The sequence below is a fragment of the Penicillium angulare genome (genome assembly GCF_028827245.1).
Source record: "Penicillium angulare strain IBT 27051 chromosome Unknown utg000005l_segment0_segment0, whole genome shotgun sequence".
Classification (NCBI taxonomy): domain Eukaryota; kingdom Fungi; phylum Ascomycota; class Eurotiomycetes; order Eurotiales; family Aspergillaceae; genus Penicillium; species Penicillium angulare.
Window position 1 is genome coordinate 1,249,623 of NW_026623164.1, and position 21,487 is coordinate 1,271,109.

At 46.7% G+C, this 21,487-nt stretch overlaps 7 protein-coding genes across 7 annotated transcripts; 6 read left to right on the forward strand and 1 right to left on the reverse strand.

Annotated features, from left to right (window-relative positions):
- Positions 1-1,455: 1,455 nt before the first annotated feature.
- Positions 1,456-3,824, forward strand: N7478_007858 (Zn(II)2Cys6 transcription factor domain-containing protein; the record flags this gene model as incomplete). The annotated part of the gene is made up of 2 exons (XM_056924072.1): positions 1,456-3,658; positions 3,724-3,824. The coding sequence occupies 2 exons, from the start codon at positions 1,456-1,458 to the stop codon at positions 3,822-3,824; spliced, it is 2,304 nt and encodes a 767-aa protein (XP_056776798.1).
- A 1,552-nt stretch (positions 3,825-5,376) lies between these two features.
- On the forward strand, positions 5,377-6,415 carry N7478_007859 (ubiquitin family protein; the record flags this gene model as incomplete). The annotated part of the gene is made up of 2 exons (XM_056924073.1): positions 5,377-5,398; positions 5,520-6,415. The coding sequence occupies 2 exons, from the start codon at positions 5,377-5,379 to the stop codon at positions 6,413-6,415; spliced, it is 918 nt and encodes a 305-aa protein (XP_056776799.1).
- Positions 6,416-7,211: 796 nt separating this feature from the next.
- N7478_007860 (putative RING and UBP finger domain protein) lies at positions 7,212-9,386 on the forward strand (the record flags this gene model as incomplete). The annotated part of the gene is made up of 1 exon (XM_056924074.1): positions 7,212-9,386. The coding sequence occupies one exon, from the start codon at positions 7,212-7,214 to the stop codon at positions 9,384-9,386; it is 2,175 nt and encodes a 724-aa protein (XP_056776800.1).
- Positions 9,387-10,207: 821 nt separating this feature from the next.
- Positions 10,208-13,379, forward strand: N7478_007861 (glycoside hydrolase family 31 protein; the record flags this gene model as incomplete). The annotated part of the gene is made up of 5 exons (XM_056924075.1): positions 10,208-10,262; positions 10,326-10,947; positions 11,006-11,413; positions 11,477-11,647; positions 11,702-13,379. 5 exons carry the CDS (start codon positions 10,208-10,210, stop codon positions 13,377-13,379), a joined length of 2,934 nt encoding a protein of 977 aa, XP_056776801.1.
- Positions 13,380-13,662: 283 nt separating this feature from the next.
- N7478_007862 (acetyltransferase (GNAT) family protein) lies at positions 13,663-14,208 on the forward strand (the record flags this gene model as incomplete). The annotated part of the gene is made up of 1 exon (XM_056924076.1): positions 13,663-14,208. One exon carries the CDS (start codon positions 13,663-13,665, stop codon positions 14,206-14,208), a length of 546 nt encoding a protein of 181 aa, XP_056776802.1.
- Positions 14,209-15,265: 1,057 nt separating this feature from the next.
- N7478_007863 (alpha-amylase) lies at positions 15,266-17,203 on the forward strand (the record flags this gene model as incomplete). Its single annotated transcript, XM_056924077.1, has 9 exons — positions 15,266-15,427; positions 15,490-15,528; positions 15,580-15,695; positions 15,749-15,857; positions 15,923-16,151; positions 16,207-16,369; positions 16,423-16,569; positions 16,623-16,863; positions 16,922-17,203. The coding sequence occupies 9 exons, from the start codon at positions 15,266-15,268 to the stop codon at positions 17,201-17,203; spliced, it is 1,488 nt and encodes a 495-aa protein (XP_056776803.1).
- Positions 17,204-20,033: 2,830 nt separating this feature from the next.
- On the reverse strand, positions 20,034-21,359 carry N7478_007864 (fungal specific transcription factor domain-containing protein; the record flags this gene model as incomplete). Its single annotated transcript, XM_056924078.1, has 2 exons — positions 20,034-20,982; positions 21,061-21,359. The coding sequence occupies 2 exons, from the start codon at positions 21,357-21,359 to the stop codon at positions 20,034-20,036; spliced, it is 1,248 nt and encodes a 415-aa protein (XP_056776804.1).
- Positions 21,360-21,487: the final 128 nt, after the last annotated feature.

Below are 21,487 nucleotides of genomic sequence, written 5' to 3' on the forward strand. Positions count from 1 at the left end.
GTGAAGCGTGCATATATGTATACCTAGTATCAATTGATCGTGCAGTGGCGGTTACCAGGTTTCTCTTTAGTTTTGCTGGTGCGTGTTCAACTCTCTCCCTTGCTTGAACTACTGCATGTGCTCTTTCTCAAGCCCCCAAACTTCCTTCAAACCCCCAAATCCTTTTCCCGTGCGAAACTCCACGGCAGTTCAAGTTGATCTGTCAAGTGGCTCGGGCTCAAACCGAAAGGCAAAAGGCAAAAAAGGCAAAATGCATTCAAGGGTTCATGGAAGTTGGCGGAAAGCGTCAGTGATTTTTTCTTTTTTCTTTTTTCTTCCAACCTTGCCATACATTCTTCCCAGAGTAGCAAGTTGGCTTCTCCGCTCCTCCGCTCCTCCAACCGAAATCCCTGCTCTCGCCAATTTAATGCATAGTCAGCCCTCACTATGATGCCTAGTACCTATAAGGAATGGTGGACCAAGGAGGAACCCTGAAAGAGTCGAATCAGAGCCGTTGTGTGCTGCACCTCGGATGATGATTGGACTAAAAGAAGGACAGGACTTGACTATCAGAGCATCACGATCCGATGTCAGATCGGGTGAGCACGGTCCCACTAGGCTAATTGCCACGCACTTGTCCTGTTTGTTGAATGCCCCAACTAGTTAAACTGGATGGAGAAGGGAAAAGATGATGTGCTCTTGCTATCTCTAGTCTAGTCTAGTCAGGACTCTGCCAGTCTATGGTCTGTCAGAGTCTGTCAGGTTCTTCTCACTGTTTTTTTTTTTCCTCTTTTCTTTTCTGGCTCCACTGATCTCCCGTCCCGGACATCTTCCCGTGTGTCTCGCCCACGTCCTCCGGTTCGCAACCCACGGGTCCTCAATATTAGGATCATATCTGGAGTTATCCGTATAATGTACCCCGTGATCTACGTCTATACAGACAAAGCCATAGAAAGGACTCAAAGTGCATTAAAATAAGAGTATGAATAAGAAATGAGATACCCAACACAAGCATAAAAAGTCTAAGAATAAGAATCTGATCATTCTATTCCCCAGGTTTCGGGCACAAGGCCAGTAAAGCAGTAAACCTGGACCATGACTGGGAGGGAAGTGAGTGGCATTAGAGATAGTATAGGCATAAAGTAAATCAAAATGGAAATAAAATCTCAATAAAGCCCGAGGAAAATAATTAAAAATAATTAAAATACACCAACAGATACAATAATTCGTTAGGATAGTTTTCTAGTCGACTCCACTCTCCACACGATAACTCACCCTAGCGCATCTCTTGCTCACCGCTGCTTTGTCCCCCCCACCGCCTCTGCCTCTGTTCTTCTTTCCCCCCCAAAATGGCTGTGTCACTCTAACTCTGAAGAAGGCCCTTTTCATCCAGGCTGGTCCTTTTTCTCTCTTCTTTTGTTTATTTCCCCCCGTGCCCTTTATTCTCCATCCAACTGTCTCGTCCGGCTGTCGAGAATGTCGAACGTCGATTTATCAAGTGACGGTCTCATCGTCGATTATGATTCAAGAGGTTATCTCCAGCAAACATGGCCCGTGGTAGACCAAAACGCCCGGTCTGACGAAAACGATCTATCCCCCCTACAAACTGGCGGTCACCCTCTAGAACAGTCGGTGGCCCAGGATCCCAACCTGATGGTCGACTGGCAATATCATCAACACTTGCAACATACCCCTCATCAACAACATTTATCTTATTCGCCCGAGGATCCATCGTCCGCGCCTCAATTTACCACCGCAAGCTATGGAATGGCGATTCAATCTTCGCCGGTGGATCTCATGTCGGGACCTCAGGGCCAGATGAGTGCCGGTTTGCTCGACGGTCCATATCTCCCGATGTCCGCCCCCGTCGAAATGGTTCCATTCACGTATCACGATTTTCAAGCCGACCTGATGACTTTCCCCAATGGCCTGTCAAGTGTATCCTACGCGGCCCACCATCCCGTTTTGGAAAGTAGCTCTCCGACGGACACCTATCTCGAGGTCCGTTCTCTCTCGAGTAGCGACAACGGCTGGAGTACAGTGGATCACCGTCGCTCGCTGGATTTCGGTTTCCCCGAGCAGGGTGTTTTCGTCAACCCCACCCAGACGCTTCATGACCGCAGTCTCTCAGAATCGTCTTACTCAACATCCTACGGCAGCTTCGTTGATATCGCTCATCCCATTAGCTCTCCCAGTTGTTCTGAAGCCAACATGGACTTGCCATACAACCATAACCCGGCCCTCAGTTTCGCCAGTACTTCCCCGCCAAGTAACGCCATTGTTCGTCGTGATGAGCATTCCTCACAAGGATCTCGTTCTCCCTCTGCAGTCAGCCCCAGTGCTATGGTCCGCCCAATCCCAGTCCCCATTAAGAAGTCTACCTCGCCCAGTCGCGCTTCTGGCTCTTCATCATCAGCCTCTCCCCCCAGCCGCAAACCGTCAAGGAAAAGCCCCATTGCAGCTAAGACCTCGGAGACCAAGGTCCGTAAGCAGTCTCAGACCGGCAAGCCCGAGACCGAGAAGCGTGTGGGCAAGCGAAAGGGTCCTCTTAAGCCCGATCAGCGTAAACAGGCCAGCGAGATCCGCAAGCTTCGTGCGTGTCTGCGCTGCAAGTTCCTCAAGAAGACCTGTGATAAGGGCGAGCCTTGTGCTGGCTGCCAGCCATCTCATGCTCGTTTATGGCAGGTTCCTTGCACTCGCATTGATATCAAGGAAATTGGCTACTTCATGAAGGATTGGAAGGCAGATTACGAGCGTCACATCTCTATGGGATTCTCGATCGGTAATATCAAGGGCTTCTCAGACCAGGAGCGCACTCTGTTCATCACACATGGTTATGGACAGATGCTGCCGATTAAGGCTCGTGAAGTCTACGTTCGTGACGAGCAGTGCTTCACCATGGACTGGGTTGAGTCTATGCACCGCGAACCAACACAGTATGAAGTTGAGACCGCCAAGCTCTCCGCTGGCAATGAGGGTATCTCACATGCTATGTTGTCCGACTACCTGGACCGCCATATCGACGGCAACGGCACCTTTGAGAAGTTCGTTGATGATTATTTTGAGGGTACACCTTTTCTGACCCAAATGCTGAAGACCGCTTTCCGGTACTACTACCGCACAAAGCTCCCAGTCATCCGGAAAGCCCTGAAGCTGATTATCGCGTACAACTTGACTCTCCATGTTACCTTGGTTGAGGGGTTGGGCGAAGAGGACAGCTTCTTGGGTCGCATCAAAGAGGCCTCCTCAAAGTTCCGCGGCAAGACCTTGGCCCCCGTGATGATCAACTTCCAGATCAAGTGTGCCATGGCTAGCATGTGGCGTGAGCTACAAAAGGATGTGCTGGAGGAGCTTTCTGCTCTGTACTCTAGTGTATACAGCGGAGACAAGCTGAAGAACTGGCCTACGATCTTCATTCTGGCCTCCATCCTCTTGGGTGTCTGGGAGGAGATGCAGTTCGACTGCCACTACCGTACTCCCGATCAGTCCGCCGTCGACAAGTTCTGCACTGATATGGAGACTACTCCCGTTGGTGTCATTGTCGGACTGTTCCAGGCTATCTCGCAAAAGCTGCCTCCTTTCACCGAATGGGACTCGCAGAAGCACCATCAATTGCTGTACTCCAACCCCGATGTCTGCAATACTATGACTGAGGTCCGCCAACATGTTGAACAACACGGTAAGATCTCTCTTTCCTTCCTATGGAAATACGATCTGCCATGATACTAACGGATTTACTTTTAGAAAACTACCTTCGTGGCCGTTCCAACTCTTCATTTAACCGCAATGATTTTGATTGTTTGTCCAACAAATTTGTTTCTCGCCTTGTTATTCGCGCCAACTAAATGACCCGATGATGCGCATGCGCATGATGACGAACGATGAATTCTCCCACGACTACTGTCTGTTAACAGCGAGTCCTTATCCAGCGACTTTGTTTATTTTCCTGCGCTTTAAGATGACCTGGATGATCCAAACGCGACCTACTTCGTGACGATACGCAAGCGTGTTCTCCCACTCTTTTATGACTTACATCCTGTACCTCTCTCCTAGCGAGAAGACAATTATCTCTGTTTCCATTTTCGGTTCTTAGAAACCGCCCTTCTTTACATTTCATTGATCTGTCTTGTTGAAGATTCCATTTTCTTTATTTGACTTTCTGAGCCTCGTTTTGTGTTTGTTTTACTCTATTTTTGACTTTTTGTGGTATAACCTTCTCGTATAGCTTTCCAGCGATGAACGAGGATCACGAATTTTATGACCATGTACGGCCGAGTGTGTGAATGTGTTTTTGTTTATCTTTTTATCTTTATCTTCTTTCCTATTTTCTTTTTTTTATATGTGACAGCGCTTGGTTTTCAAGGAAAAAGTCCAGGCTGTGTTCAGTCTCAACTGTCACATTCTTTGTGGTTTGTCGCCCGCATTTGTTGATTTTATGTCTTATTTTGAATCCGGCGTGCCGAGGAAAACGGGGCCTACCAAGGGTGGAATTCTCCGTCTTTACGCGAATTGCGGGATCTTGTCTATATATCCTTCACTGGCGATACCAAATTCTCTCTATGGAAAACTTTAAATTTACTAGTTCTCTCCAAAGTTCGTAGATATGAAGCCATTGAATCAACTAGTGAATCTTGAAGATATACTCTCAGTGTAAAACGTGGGAACCTTGGGAATTTCTTTCGGCCGTTGTGGATCAGAGCGCGGGAGTGTGTCGATCTATTGCTGTCCGCACACGATTGTCACCTGACTGGCTAAGTTTAGAAAATAAAGAAGGGGCGCAGTGGGGTGACTAAGCACTATCAAGCCAATCAGCAATCCGCTTCGGCACGCAGTATCAGCATTTTGAACTGCGAGACGCCCCGTACTCCGTATCTGGGTACCTCGATAGCCGCTAGAGTGCAATCCACTGCAATCCGGGTTCCACCCCCTCTTTTTGCGATAAGCCCTCACACGTCATCGGGTCCTGGCGGTGATGGCGTTACCAACACGGCACGGTGTAGGTAGCGTTTTTGTTTTAACTGGAGGCATTTATGTTAGTGTCATTTTAGTGTAGATTGGAAAAAGTACAGATACGAGGTAGGAAAGTAAGAGGAAAAACCGGGAACAAGGTTTTCACACTGGTGGCGTCAGTAACCTGTTCCTAACTTACTTGACTCATCCGGCACCCGGCATCCAGCCTTTCTAGCAGTTTCCCATACGCATCGCGGTTCCTTAGTCAGAACTCTCGCCCCCTCTCCCTCTCCTACTTATAAACCCCCTCTTTCTCTTTCTCCTCTTTCCAACCTTCTCTTTATCACACACTGCCATCTTGCAACGCGTGTTCTTTCCCCCTCATATTTTCTCTATCCCTGTCTACAATTCTATTAAGAGAACATCACCTGAATCACTCCTGTCACCATGCAGATCTTCGTCAAGACTCGTGAGTTTCCCACCACCTCAGCCTCCCCCTCCATTCCTTTGCATATGATGCTTGGATGCGACCTTTCATCACTATCGCCACTCTACTCATCGCTCTGTTCTGTACTAATATATCACCCTAGTGACTGGCAAGACCATCACCCTTGAGGTTGAATCCTCCGACACCATCGACAATGTCAAGTCCAAGATTCAGGACAAAGAGGGCATCCCCCCTGACCAGCAGCGTCTGATCTTCGCTGGAAAGCAGCTGGAGGATGGCCGCACCCTCTCCGACTACAACATCCAGAAGGAGTCTACTCTCCACTTGGTCCTTCGTCTTCGTGGTGGTATGCAGATCTTCGTCAAGACTCTGACCGGCAAGACTATTACTCTTGAGGTCGAGTCCTCTGACACAATCGACAACGTTAAGTCGAAGATCCAGGACAAAGAGGGCATCCCTCCTGACCAGCAGCGTCTGATCTTCGCTGGAAAGCAGCTTGAGGATGGCCGTACCCTTTCCGACTACAACATTCAGAAGGAATCTACCCTCCACCTTGTCCTCCGTCTTCGTGGTGGTATGCAGATCTTCGTTAAGACCCTTACTGGAAAGACTATTACGCTTGAGGTTGAATCATCGGACACTATCGATAATGTGAAGAGCAAGATCCAAGATAAGGAGGGTATTCCCCCAGACCAGCAACGTCTTATCTTCGCTGGAAAGCAACTTGAAGACGGTCGCACTCTCTCCGACTACAACATTCAAAAGGAATCTACCCTTCATCTCGTTCTCCGTCTGCGTGGTGGTATGCAGATTTTCGTCAAGACACTCACGGGAAAGACTATTACTTTAGAAGTGGAGTCTTCTGATACCATCGACAACGTGAAGAGCAAGATTCAAGACAAGGAGGGTATTCCCCCAGACCAGCAGCGTCTTATCTTCGCTGGTAAGCAGTTGGAGGATGGTCGCACACTGTCCGACTACAACATCCAAAAGGAGTCTACCCTCCATCTGGTGCTTCGCCTGCGTGGTGGCCAGTAATTTCAGATTTTGATTTTTATGATTTCGACTACGATGGGTCCTATATGACCTGCATGGCGTTCGGTCAGTTTTGAAGCTGAGGCTTCTTTTCTTTTTTAAACCTTTTACTACTCGGTTCAACGGGCATTCTTCCTTCTTGTCACCCTTCGTGGTGCTCCATATCCTACTACCCAATGAAATGAACCCGGCTTTACTTGCCGGCCTTTGCTAGACACTTTCTACTTCTTAACTCTTAACTGTAAAAGTATCTGAGTTCGTATTCTGTAGTTGCCACGCGCGTCTAAATTTTCCCATTCGCAAAAACCAGGTCTTGTGACGCCACCCATAAAGTGTATAGTGGCCAATGGCACCGCTGGATTTCCCCACTTTCTACTTCCCCCCGAACCGCTTTGCGAGAATGACAGGCATGATAATTTCACGTGAAGCACTCCGTTTGTTGAGTTTGGCTTGTTTGTATACCCCGAACATTGAGGTTCTGCCCCTACCTGCTACAAATACCTCTGGGCTTCTACCGTGATTGTAAATCTGCATTATCAATCAAAATTTACAAAGTCGGTTCTAGCGATATTTGCAGAAGAGATTGTATAGACACGAGTTGTAAAAATTTAGGATTACTATGTGGCATAGCAACTATGACACCCCAGGCAGGAATATTGCACGTGCAAACTCCGGGGATGCTTACATCATCGATTTCTTATCGCAATCATCTCCAGATGTCCATCTTGCCTATGATGTTTGAGATCACGACTAGACTACTCCACGAGACTCCACGACGTCATGCGAGCTATCGCCCGGGATGCCCTCTTACTTCTATCACCTCAGTCTTGAAGTGATCCGAACCAATGATTCCTCTCAAAAAGAGTCATCATTAGCTCTAGAATCAGCCTATGAAGCTCTCCAACCATTCCAAAGCCGATCCCGCTCTTCAAACTCCACACCACCGTCAAGCGCAACCAGCGAATTAAAGAATACCAATAAGCACGATACCAACGAACTCACACTCACACACCGGTCTCGATTTTCGTCCGGTTTCAACAATACCCCGCCTTCTCAACAATCACGACGATCAAGCCATTCCCCCGCTACTCCTTCCTCGACCTCCCCACATCCCACACCGACACTACGAACAGACCCCCGCGCTGGCCCCATAACGATAGAGTGCATTGATATGGTCGCGCATGATAGTGGTTCCGCAAATCGCGCCTCACGGTGTCCCGCGCCCGAAGAAGATAACCTCGTCGCAGCAGGTATTGGAACTGATATCCTGGGCGGGTTGCGCACAAAGGGTCGGTACATCCCGCTCGATCAAAAGACAAAGGACAGTATCTTTGGAACCGTACATTTGTACCGCGACTCTCAGGAAACGCCGTACCTAGCGAATAACGATGATGATTATCCGACCTACCTGAAAGGTTCTGCGGCGGCGGCTAGACATCCTGGAGATCAGCAGGGCTCAGCTATCACGGGGAGTACAAGGCATGGTGGAGGCACAAATTCGACGGATCTCAAAGCATTCCCCTTCCCTGTGACTGCTTCTTCGGCTTCGTCTCTCTCTCGGTCCTCGCCTACGCGTGGTCTTGATGATTGCTCTACATTGTGTATTCTCGCTGTGCCTTCTTACCTTTCTCCGTCCGACTTTTTGGGGTTCGTGGGTGAGAAGACGTTGGATGATGTTAGTCATTTTCGAATGATTCGGACGCCGCGCGCGAATCGGTACATGGTTCTGATGAAGTTTCGAGGTGGAAAGAAGGCTGTTGAGTGGCAGAAAGAATGGAATGGGAAGGTGTTCAATAGCATGGAACCTGAGACATGCCATGTGGTTTTTGTCAAATCGGTTGAGATTCAAGTTGTTGAGCCGGGTTCGCCATCTAGTCTCTCTCCTGCGGAACCTGGTCCTATCTCCTCGGGACAAGCTACCCTTTCTACGAAGCCTCTTGCGCCTCCTACTCCGGCACTTATTGAGTTGCCTACTTGCCCTGTTTGCTTGGAACGAATGGACGAGACAACTGGTCTACTGACTATAATCTGTCAGCATGTCTTCCATTGTACTTGTCTACAAAAATGGAAAGGAAGCGGTTGCCCGGTATGTCGGTATACGCAAGATGATTTCCGCAGAGCAGGCAATACCATGGACTCAACTGAGGAACCTGCTGAGTGTAACGTCTGCCACTCTGAAGAGAATCTCTGGGCATGTCTGATTTGCGGAACTGTTGGCTGCGGTCGATATGATGGCGCACACGCATTCGACCACTGGAAACAAACCGCGCACGTTTTCGCAATGGACCTCAACTCCCAGCGTGTCTGGGATTATGTCGGCGACGCATACGTACACCGTATCATTCAAAGCAAAACAGACGGCAAGCTAGTCGAGCTCCCAGCCGCAGATCATAGCGCTCTCGATCCGCCAGACTGGGCTGACGCCGTCCCCCGGGAAAAGCTCGAGAACATGAGCGTAGAATACACCCACCTCCTCACGAGCCAACTTGAAAGCCAGCGAGCTTACTTCGAAGAAATTGTCGAACGTGCAGCGGACAAGGCATCGCAGGCAAGTGCCGCCGCCGTTGCAGCGGAAGAAGCGGCGAATACTACAGCGAAACATCTTTCAGATCTCCAATTGAAGTACGACTCTATTCATACTGAGACTATTCCTGGTCTTGAGCGAGATCGCACCCGACTTGAGAAGCGGGCTGAGAAATTCGAGGCGTTGGCCCGGCGTATGGAGAAGGATTATCGAGAGGAGAAAACTATGAATCAGTCTCTTATGGAGAGGTTGGGTCTTCTTACGGAGGAGAATGGAACCTTGAAGACTCAGAAGACGACGTTGGAGGAGGAGAATAGGGATTTGAGTTTTTTTATTAGTGCTTCTCAGCGATTGGAGGGTCAAGGCGATGATATTACGGAAGGAACTGTTAGTGTTCCTGAGCCGGAGGCTGGGAAGAAGAAAAAGAACAAGGGGAAGGGGAAGAGGTAGTCCTTTTCTTGTCCTTCTTGCATTTTATTAAGCCCAGCCCCGAGCGGACTGGGATTCTTCTTGCTTTGTATGAATATATCATGACTGAATGACATTGCATGCTTTTAATATCTATTATGATCAAGCTCACTTTCTGCTTATCAAGTTCATGGGATTTGAAATCTGTTATGACATGAAAATCAATTCTCTATTGCAAGTGGTTATGATGATTCAACTAGCTTACACTTAACCATGAAGACAGTAAACATTATTGACCTTGAAGTACTTCTCCTGCCATGACCATGCTTCAATGTTCAAGAGCTCCGTGTTTGAAATTGACCATTCAAAAATTTCCGGTTCCACTGCTTGACAATGAACAATTGAAAATCGAATAACTCGGATCTATTCCACGGCAAACCATTTGTTAAACTTCTCTGCTCCCGTTAGGGAGGTATCACCGACCCGGGGCGGAAGTATGACGGATTGACTTCACCATTGCTTATTCCCCCTTCCTACCCCGCAGGAACAACTGACCACACCTCCCAAGGTTCCGCATCAAAATATCATACTTAATCTTCAATCATGCCACAGGGCTTGTCACTGTTACGCCTTCAATGCTGAGTCCCGTCTGAGTATAACACGCCAGTGTCAAGCCGAAGAAACATACCCTTGCGTAACACGGAGGCAATCAGGCACCTGCATCCTTGCGGGAGGCTATAAAGTGCCGACTTGGGAAGTTGTGTTCAGAATATTTCAGGGCAAAAGAAAAGAAAAAGAGACAAACGACTTGTCTGTTTACAGACTACGGTTCACGAAATTGCATCGTGAATCTTTCGAAATTGATGGTTTATTTTAAGGGCCTTTTGGCTGGGTATTGGCTATTTTCAGCAATTCATGGTATTGAATCCAGACAAGATCACCCGGATTTCTGATACTGCAGGTAGCTTACTATCATTATAGTTTCTGTCTTTGCAAACGAGGGCGCAACACTGATCGCCAACATCGACGATCCAGAAGCTATTGATGCCCAGACGACTTGTCCAGGATATAAAGCATCCAACATCAAGAACACCGATTCTACCTTCGAAGCTACATTGTCATTAGCTGGTTATTCATGCAATGTGTACGGCACCGATGTCGACTCATTGGATTTTATCGTTGAGTATTTGCAGGAAGACTTGGCAAAAGTCTCTATTACACCTACATACCTTGACTCGTCGAATGACTCGTGGTTCATACTTCCAGATTACCTGGTGCCACCGACAAAGGCGAACAAATTGAACTTCAAGCGCAGCTATGTTACTCAAGATGAAAACCAGATCACATTCGGAGATGCGTTTTCAATCGAGTGGTCGAATGAGCCTTCGTTCCAGTTTAAGTTGAAACGGGTGTCTAATCAGGATGTCATTTTTGATACATTCAATTCTGTTCTGGTTTTTGAGAATCAGTTCATCGAGTTCGTTACGGCTTTGCCGGCAGATTATAATATCTATGGGCTTGGGGAGCATAATTTGCAATCGCGACTTTTAGAAAATTTGACACTAACGCTTTATGCAACTGATATCCCGGTTCCGATCAATTCGTCAGTTTCTCTTCTTCCTCCCACTTCAATTAGCTGGTACTGACTTTATGATACGCAGAAATCTTTATGGATCTCATCCTTTTTATCTGGATACTCGATACTTCGAACTCGATGATGATGGAAATCATATTCCCGTGGCAAGAGATCGGGCTGATCAATCCAAGAACTACGTTTCCTACTCACATGGTGTCTTTTTCAGGAATACCCATGGCCAAGAAATTCTTACTCATACTCAAAGGTTGACTTGGCGCTCTCTCGGTGGAAGTATTGACCTGACTTTCTATCTTGGTCCTTCTCAGGAAGAGGTCACGAAAAGCTATCAAGTCAATACTGTTGGTCTTCCTGCTATGCAACAGTATTTTACATTTGGGTATCATCAGTGTCGCTTTGGATATCATGACTGGTCTACCATGGATGACCTTGTATCTAATTTCGAAAAAGCTGAGATTCCTCTTGAGAACGTTTGGTGAGTAGCTGCGCTTACTTTTGGGTGTCATATTCTAGTGAACCAATGCTGACTAGATTATAGGAATGACATCGATTACATGAAGAAATTCCGCGATTTCACTAATGATCCGGTAAACTTCGGTTATGGCGAGGGTAAAGACTTTCTGAATAAGCTTCACGATGGTGGTCGTCATTATATCCCCATTGTAGATGCGGCTATCTATTTTCCAAATCCTCACGATGAGAATGATAAGTACGTGAAATACCCTATCCCGCATTTGAAGAACTAACACCTGACATTTTGAAGATATGACACATACACCCGTGGTGCTGCAGATGATGTATTCTTAAAGAATCCTGACGGAAGTCTCTATATCGGCACTGTCTGGCCAGGAAACGCGGTATTTCCTGACTGGCATAGTCCCAAGACCGGCGCTTTCTGGGCAAATGAGCTTGTAACTTGGCACGAGGAAATTGTCTTTGATGGAATCTGGATTGACATGAATGAGCCTGCATCCTTCTGTGTTGGGAGCTGTGGGAGCCATGATCGAGACATGGATCACCTTCGGTCTCCCTCTACACTGCTAAGAGGACAGAGCGATGGACTCCAAAATTACTTTGGTGGATCTGATCCGACAAATATGACCGATTCTGCATCAGAAGAAAGCGCCATAGGACCATCAGCATCGTCTGCTTTTTTCCTCCGCTCTACCCCTACTCCCGGGGTGCGTAATGTCAACTACCCGCCCTATGTCATCAATAATGTTCAGGGTGGTCATGACCTAGCAGCACATACTGTGTCTCCCAATGCTACACACTTTGATGGCATCCAAGAGTATGATGTGCACAACATCTATGGCTACCAACTTCTCAACGCCACATACTACGGTTTACTTGAAGTGAACTCAGCCAAACGTCCTTTCATAATCGGCCGAGGGACTTTTGCAGGGTCTGGAAAGTGGGCCGGTCACTGGGGTGGTGATAACTGGTCCACATGGGCAAACATGTTCTTCTCTATTCCACATGCGCTTTCCTTCTCGCTTTTCGGAATCCCAATGTTCGGCGTTGATACATGTGGCTTCAACGGTAACACAAACGAGGAACTCTGTTCCAGGTGGATGCAGCTATCTGCATTCTTCCCATTTTATCGAAACCATAACAACATCAATGCTGTTAGTCAGGAGCCATACCGATGGGCATCTGTCACCGATGCCTCTAAAACCGCGATGAAGATTCGCTACGCCATTCTTCCCTACTTCTACACCTTGTTCCATCTCGCCCACACCACTGGCTCAACCGTTATGCGCGCTTTAGCCTGGGAATTCCCAAATGACCCTTCGCTAGCCGGCATTGATGCTCAATTTCTACTTGGGCCTTCTATTATGATTATTCCCGTCCTCGAACCACAAGTAGATCACGTCTGTGCAGTCTTCCCAGGAATCCAACAGGGTGAAGTCTGGTATGACTGGTATAACCAGACTGCCATCTCTGCTCAGCCCGGCATCAACACTACCATCTCCGCCCCTCTAGGCCATATCCCCGTGTACCTACGTGGAGGAAGCATTATCCCAACGCAGGAACCCGCCTTGACGGTTCGAGATGCCCGAAATTCCGAATGGTCTCTTATAGCTGCGCTAAGTTCAAACGGCACAGCTTCGGGACAAGTCTACCTCGATGATGGGCAGAGTGTTAATCCCGAATCTACCTTGGATGTTTTGTTCGAGGCGACTCAGCACCGTTTTACCATCTCGCCTCAGGGGGATTGGAAGGAGTCTAATAAGCTTGCTAATATTACTATTTTGGGTGCGACGCTTCCTGTTGCTTCGGCGATGAATGGTTATGGTGTATCGGTTAAGGCGGATGGTCGGGATCTTCCTCCTGTGTCAGCGATTTATGATCCTAACTCACACATTTTGTATATTACTAAATTGCAGAGTATGACTCCAGATGGAGCGTTCAGGAAGGGAATTGTTCTTGAGTGGTAGATTTGAGAGTTATGAGGCTGGGTTTTGATGGTTCATGTCGTCTAGTTCATTTACTTTTTAGTTTAAATTGAATTTCTAAATTTGCTATCATAGTCTCGTTGGTTTTCAATATTTAACCCTCCAATGCGTTTTGCTTGAACTTTCCATTTTAATTGCTCAAGTGATATTCCAAGGTTGAACCCCCTTAGTCAATGTGGCGTAGCATCCGGATTGACCAGTCTCGTAGCTACCCCTCTTGAACAACAATTTTACGTGTTCACTCCAATAATAACACCAGCATACCATGTCTACCTCCAACAAGTTCCATGTACGCAATGCAACCCTCGCCGGCGACGATGCCCAGTTCATCATCGCAGCATTTGATTCGACCCTACCATACCTGGCCTCCATTGGCGCTGGTGGAATGTGGGGCGAACAGCCCTTCTCCCAAAAAGATGGCTTTGAAGAGGACACAGTCGATTCTGTCCGAAAGTCCGAGCAAGACGAAAATCCTCCAAAAGTCATGATTGTTGAGATTGAAATTTTGAACCGCGTTGAGGGACAGGAACGTCCACAGGATGCAAATATGCCTACGCGAGTGGGAGCGGCTGTAGTGCTTGATTCACTACCGAGCTATCTAACGGCACGAGAAGAGCTTAAGAATGAGATAAACAAGGAAAAGAAGTTCTTGTATCTGGAGGTTATTATTTCAGATTTCCGAACAGATCCACTTCATAGGGGTGCTGGGGCGGCCCTTATTGAGGCTGTTAAGGACTATGGACGGGTGAACAAATACGATACGCTTTATGTGGATTGCTGGGCTGGCAATGGGGGTAGATTGAATAAGTGAGTCTTGGTTTCGGTTATAATGTCCATGAGACTATCTTTTTTCTTCTTCTGAGTAACTTGCTGATTAGGATAGATACTATGAGAAGCTCGGATTCAATCAAGTCGGGGATTTCTCTTTCAAAAGAGCCAGTGGGCAGATATGGCCGGGAACATTATTCAGTGCGGATCTCGAAGTACCAGGTACCTGAGTAAGTTAGATTAGATTGAGTTAGGAAACTATTGTGCAATCAAGATAATTTCCAAAAAAGTATATGAACGAGTAAAACCAAGTTCAGACTCAGCGCCTTGATCCTCCTCAAACACGTATATGAACAGGGATCGACAAACGCCTGCTTAAGCCAATCACCTCGCCTTCAGCCCCCATGCAACCCCTCATGCGACCCTGGAAATTTAAGTTCTAACGTATCCCTCATTCCCAACATGCAGTTATCTGACCGCCGATCCTGTAACCCAAAATGCCGATTGAAGCCCGTTCCTGGTAGCCCTTCGGCGACCCCGTTGCTCTGTGCAAAAATGAGGGTTTGGCCCGCATCAGATAGTGCAGGATGGAATCCGGATCCGGGAACAAAGCGTCACGCAATGAGATTTGGCGATACATCTGTTAAGTGGATAAGATCTTACGGTATTCCATTATAATACCCACTAGGCAGTTCGAATGGTGGACCTCATCAAAATTCAGGGCTTCCCCTTTCTAACTTCGGCTTTAGCACCGCGTTCTTCAACCGGTCGAATCGGGTGAATATTTTAAGTTTGGAAGTTACCAGGGACGGACATTTGATGGAGATTTATGATGCGCATCATATTCCAAGGTTATTGAATTGAATTGTACTGTATACAGTCGGACTTCTTGTGATTTGTTGTCTCGGTCGCAGGTCACAGTGTTGTGTATGCGCGCCGTCCGTGTCCACTCCGTTCTTATCCCCGATAGACCTAAGATCGGCTTCTTCTAGCTTGTTTCAAATTGACATTCGACCTACGTAGTACAAAGTCGATGGTATAAAAAATCATACTTCGTCCTATCCCTTGTAGAAGGTTTCATACAATTTCAAGTTCGATTCATGATGTTTTTCTGGCGCTACTCCTGGCTTGCAGGCTTGATCGGTCCGGCTATTGCTGCGACACCGGCCGAATGGCGTACTCAGTCGATTTACTTTATGCTCACGGATCGGTTTGCGAGAACTGATAATTCGACAACTGCTAGTTGTGATTCGTCAATGGGGGTGAGTTGGACATTGACTTGATTGGTGTGCAGTGCTGTTTTGCTTATTCTGTTTCTGTATAGCAATACTGCGGGGGATCATGGCAAGGAATTATCAATCAGGTAAGGATATCGGTCCATTGAGCTCATTGAGATGTGCTAAGTATGAATAAGTTGGATTATATTCAAAACATGGGCTTTACTGCCATTTGGATCACTCCCGTCACCGAACAACTGCCCCAGTCCACTTCTGATGGAGAAGCATACCACGGCTACTGGCAGCAGGACATGTTAGTATCAGAGCGAATCATCTACTTGGACTAGGTAACTGACGACTAAACAGCTACTCGATTAATTCCAACTATGGTACCGCGGAAGATCTCAAGGCTTTAGCTTCTGCCCTTCATGATCGCAACATGTACCTTATGGTGGATGTTGTGACCAACCATATGGTATGTCTTATTAGGTGGAGCTTCTGAGAAACAGTGATTTATGGCTAACTTTTGCATGACTATAGGGCTACGCAGGCGCTGGCAATGATGTAGACTATAGTGTCTTCAACCCTTTCAACTCTGAGGACTACTTCCACGCCTACTGTGAAATCACCGACTACAGCAATGCAACTATGGCAGAACAATGCTGGGAAGGTGACACTACTGTGTCTTTGCCGGATCTTAACACGGAGTCTGAGACTGTTCAAAACATCTGGAATGACTGGATCACCGATCTCGTCTCCAATTACTCTAGTGAGTCCCACTGAATCACTGGTATACCGGAAGTGAAACTAACGCTATCGAACAGTTGATGGTCTTCGAATTGACTCGGTTTTCGAAGTTCAGAAGGACTTTTTCCCTGGATTTGAAAAGGCAGCCGGCGTCTATTGTGTTGGAGAAGTAGACAACGGTGATCCGACTTTGGTCTGTCCTTACCAAGATGTTTTGGATGGTGTTCTTGATTACCCCACGTACGAGCAACTCTCATTTCATATTATTCGAAGACATAGCTAATATTGAACAGGTACTGGCCCCTTCTCCGAGCTTTTGAGTCCACTAGCGGCAGTATCAGTGATCTCTACGACATGATCAACACTGTGAAATCCGACTGCGCTGATTCCACCCTCTTGGGAAGCTTTGTCGAAAATCATGACAACCCACGATTTGCCTCGTATGTTTTCGATCCAATTAGTAATGTTGTCTTCATAAACTAAAATATCATAGTTACACCGATGACATGTCTCTCGCCAAGAATGCCGCCGCTTTCACTATCATGTCTGATGGTATCCCTATCATCTACGCAGGTCAAGAGCAGCATTACGATGGCGGTGCTGTTCCAAACAACCGTGAAGCTGTCTGGCTATCTAAGTTTGATACCAGCAGCGAGTTGTATACGCTCATTTCTCAAGGAAATGCCATTCGTAACCAGGCGATCTACAAGGATGCCGATTACATCACTTACAAGGTAAATTATCGCGATCATTCATTCGAGTTATTGCTTTGTCTAACTTGGGAATTTCCAGAACTACCCCATCTACCAAGATGATACCACCCTGGCAATGCGTAAGGGCTACAATGGCACTCAGACCATTACTGTCTTGTCGAACCTTGGTAGTGGTGGAAGCGAGTATACCCTCTCGCTGTCCGATACAGGATTTGAGGCCGGTTTGAGCGTGACTGAAATTATCACCTGTGCGAGTCTTACTGTTGATGACAGTGGAGATGTGCCTGTTCCTATGAACAGCGGAGAGCCACGGATTCTATACCCTAGCTCTGCGCTTGGAACTACCCTTTGCTCTTCTTAGATTGCATCGGTATTTCATCAGACCATCCATGAATCTCTGTATATAGTATATTTTATTATGTCGGGAACCCGATCAGGAGTTTGGCCGAGATGCCATTTTCCTGGCATCAGAGTCTGATAGCCTGTTAAAGTAAATCTCATGTCAATGTCCAGTTCTTGTTTTGGAATCAAGATGTTATTATTTACCTGAGTCTCGAAGACACTCTTGCAGTGATACAACGCGATCGTTGAGATAGCCCTCGTAGCCAGGGTTTTCTGGATTTCTTCGTTCATTCGTTCCGCCATGGATCCCAGACTAGAAACATGGTTATCGGTACCTAAACAGAATTAGTATCAATTTTCCAAATATAAGGTGGTGTCGCATCCTACCGCTGAGAAGCATCGCCCTCGTATGAGAACAAGCCGATGCTGTATGAAAGTCTGTAAGGCGCAAGCCATCCTGAGCAAGCTGCTCAATGTTCGGTGTCTGTATTTCACCTCCGAAACATCCAATATCAGAAAACCCCAAATCGTCTGCGAGTATAATCAACACATTGGGACACTGAGGTTTTTCTGCAGAGCAACGAAGTCTTCGATTTCGGCATTCTACACAAGCACGGCCAACTCGCTTCTAAGACACTGATGTGGAGCCGTGATGGGCGTACTGAGGTTGAGCTGGGTAGAGTCAGTAGAAATCCCATGGGGTAGCTCGCCGAAGGACTACTCGCAGCTAACATCGGATAGAGAACATGGGAAACCAAGCCTTGAACAGCTTCGACATCCGCCAGCTTGCTCATCACATTTCACCTAATAAAGTTTAGCGTCTTGATATTCGCAAATATCGTTCGCGGGTTTCAAATAATGACCTTTCTCCGCCGGCATTGTAGGCAGCCAGTACTAGAGCGTGCGATTTTCCTGACCATAGAACGCTTTAACATGGCATCGGAATTTTCCTAGAATTATCGAACAACGATTTAAACAGTATTCTCCATATTGTCATCGAGAAAATGCGACGAAGAGTATTCAAGTTGTTAGATATCCGAGCGAGTGAGGCGGGACTCGGCTCGCTTGGTACTCGATCACGACAGCGCCCCATAATTCAATGCAATTAGCCTCAACGCCCCACTTATGTAAAATGACGGGAGATATCTGCTCTTGCTGGCTCGGCTTCATGGGTTCGTGTCGTGAAAAATTCTTGGTGTTCAGTGTTGATGATGCAGGTGTTCTGCCTCAAGCACCCATTTCATCCATGATATCTCTCACCTCCGTAGCTTAGCTTCTCACTTCATACATCACTTTCATCCATGTTGGTATTCCGCCTCTAGCTTCCTAGATTAAGGTTTCTCGACGCTGAATCGAAAGTAGTAAGCAGCCCTTGGCTCGTTCAAGAACATTTTCAGACTAATTGCCAGCGTCTGTAAAGCCTCACCAAACTGCCTTCTTTTGAGGGAATTCATCTTCATGATGAAACTCCCAACAGCTAAATCTGAAATAATTACAGACATATCATTCCTATTCATAGATGCTTCCGGTTAGCATGGTGGGTACCCATCAATGGGAACATAATAACTCAGGATTGGCTAAGTCGGGCCCGAAGTTGGCGCTCTGCGTTCTATTATGGCACGGCGGTAAACGGATGAGGGATTTGATAGGCTACACCTCCTTCAGAGACTTCATTATCCATCGATTATATATTGGCAATTCAATGTGATTGTTTCAATTGGCCTAGTGCTTCTCGTTTTCAAACAGTCTTAGTTTCATTCATCACTCGCCCTCAGATATTCGCTGAATCTCAATTCCGTCCCATCATCTTATCCCCCAGAAGCATCATAATGATCCTACCTCCAGATCAGCCCCTTTCCCATGTATTAACAATACCATCACAATGACTGACGTGGCTCATACTTGGTTATACGTCGGTGTGGTAATTCTAAGACTTGCATTCGTGGCTATGCGCATTGAGGTATGTCCATTGGCTTTCAATGTTTAGATCGAGTTAATATCTCTCCGGTTATGCGTATTATGGAAAAGCATGGATAGCCTGGAGCTGGAAAGAAAAAACATACCTTGATTCAAAGATATCAGACTGTCTCTTCTGTTTATCTTCTTAAACGCTTTTTGTCTTACTTGTTAACTTTATGAATATTATGACCTGTGTGGTATACTATACTTGGGCTTGCGTATTCTATTCACTACTCAGATTACTCTGGCTAGTACACCTTTTTAAACTAACAATTTATGATCGAGAGTAGCTTACCAGCGATATGGCGGATTTTAACACTGAGTCCCGGGGCCGTTATGCTCCTTTGTTGGGGGCTTATTTGTATAGTTCTGCCAATTGAAATACGCCCCTCCCTTGTACTTCCGGAAACAGATGTGCTAGATCAAAGTTGGGACACGATTGTAACACCACGGGTAATAGTGCGATTGCACCAATAGAAACTTGAAAAGTCATATCCACGGATGACTAGGAAAGACCCCTTGATTGGTAGCGTAATCTGGACTTGGAGATACTTAGAATTCTAAATGTGCGGATGACGCGATAAACGAGACAAACTGCATTCAAAGCATATAACTATCAGACAACACTTTTTTTACTTCGTCACCCCCCAAGGCTCACAGTGTAATTAGATCTTTTGTTGAAGAAACCCTCCCTTCCCCAAGAAAATCAAAGTCAAATTGTACTCCACCGGACCCTTAGCCACGATATTGTTATTTACGAAGAATGGTAAAGTCTGAAGCTCAAATGTAACACATCGATCACGTCCCACATGTAAAATCCAAACGCCAAGAAAAAGGAAGATTTAAGAGAAAAAAGGCAGTCCAATAAGAAAAAATAAACATTTATACTCTCAGAAGTCATGAAGAGCCCTCGGCACCAGGCTTATGGGCATGGCCCCACCCATGACGGGCGCAGGATGCTGCTGAAACATTGCAGGGGCCGAGAACGCCGTTTGAGACGGCACATAACCGGGCATGAGTTGGTCAAAGACACCATAGCTATCTACGACGGGCTCCATACCACCCGCTGTAGAGATGAGCTGAGTCAGATCTAAGTTTTCTGTGCGAGGGGGATGCGGCACGAATATTGAATTCTTCATAGCTTGGACACCGGGGGAAGACTGGCCCGCGGTGGCGGTGGCGGTTGCAGCTTCGGAGTAGCGACGTTGCACCTCGCCAACAATGTAGGCAATACGATAAGAGAGATGATCGCTGCTTGGAGCGAGGTGGAGCAGGAAAGCTCGCACTTGGTCGATTAGTGGGTCTGATGGATTATAATCGCAGAGAGTGAGGGCGGCATAACCGAGAATGTAATAAACATGGTCTATTAGGCCCGGTGCAGCGGAAAAGCGGGTTTGCATGGACCGTGAAATGATTAATCGGGCGTTACTGCATATTTCGGAGACTAGTTGATCGGAATCGGATTGGATTCGGGTGGCGGTTCGGTGGAGGAGAAGCTGGCAGAACCAGATGCTGAGTTCGAGGGTCGATTGACCTTCGCTTGCTATTGGATGTGTTAGTGGATACGAGGTGTCTTCATTTGGGGGAGGGGAGGGCAATTGCGACATACAGAGAAGATGCGCCCAATCCATTTTCCAGCGCTCGATTTCCTCATACTCTGTCTCGGCGAACCGAAGACGCTGGGGGCTGCTTTGAAGCTTCAGAGTGATGCGATACAATGAAATTTCTGCAACAATTCTTCCATCTTCTGGTGTTGCTCGGGGATGATCCAAAATATGAGAGCAATGATCAAAAAATTGTGAGTGGACGTTGATAGTACGACCATAGCCAAGTGCAGAGCTAAATTGTTTTTCTCTTTTGTTAGCATACTGCGCCTAGGTCGAATGAGTAATAAGGTTTCAAAACAGGTGTACTCACTGTAAATGGGTTAGACAAAAGGTATTCCACAGACGCATCTGAGGAAGAATCTCATCTGGTAAAGCACCCTTATTAGGTGGATTGTGCAAGAAAGTGAAAGAGTTCAAGCCATGGTTGATTGAGATCCCGCTCAATAACCAGGCGTCCATAAATCCTTCTTTGTGACCAGAAGTAGGATATAAGCAAAGTAATGCAAGAGCTTGAAGGAGATCATTTGTCAATGGTGACTTTCTCCAAAGAGTCTTCGTAATGGCATGTTGAACTTGAAGTGCAATTTCATGAATAGTATTTGGAGGCATTCCTGGTAGATATCGGGAAGCTAATAAGCAGGCTGTATTGAACAAAAGAGGATTCGCTCGCTGTATATTTGAGGAATGATCTATAGAGACCCAAGGACTGAAGTAATCGATAAAGCTAGAAATGAGGC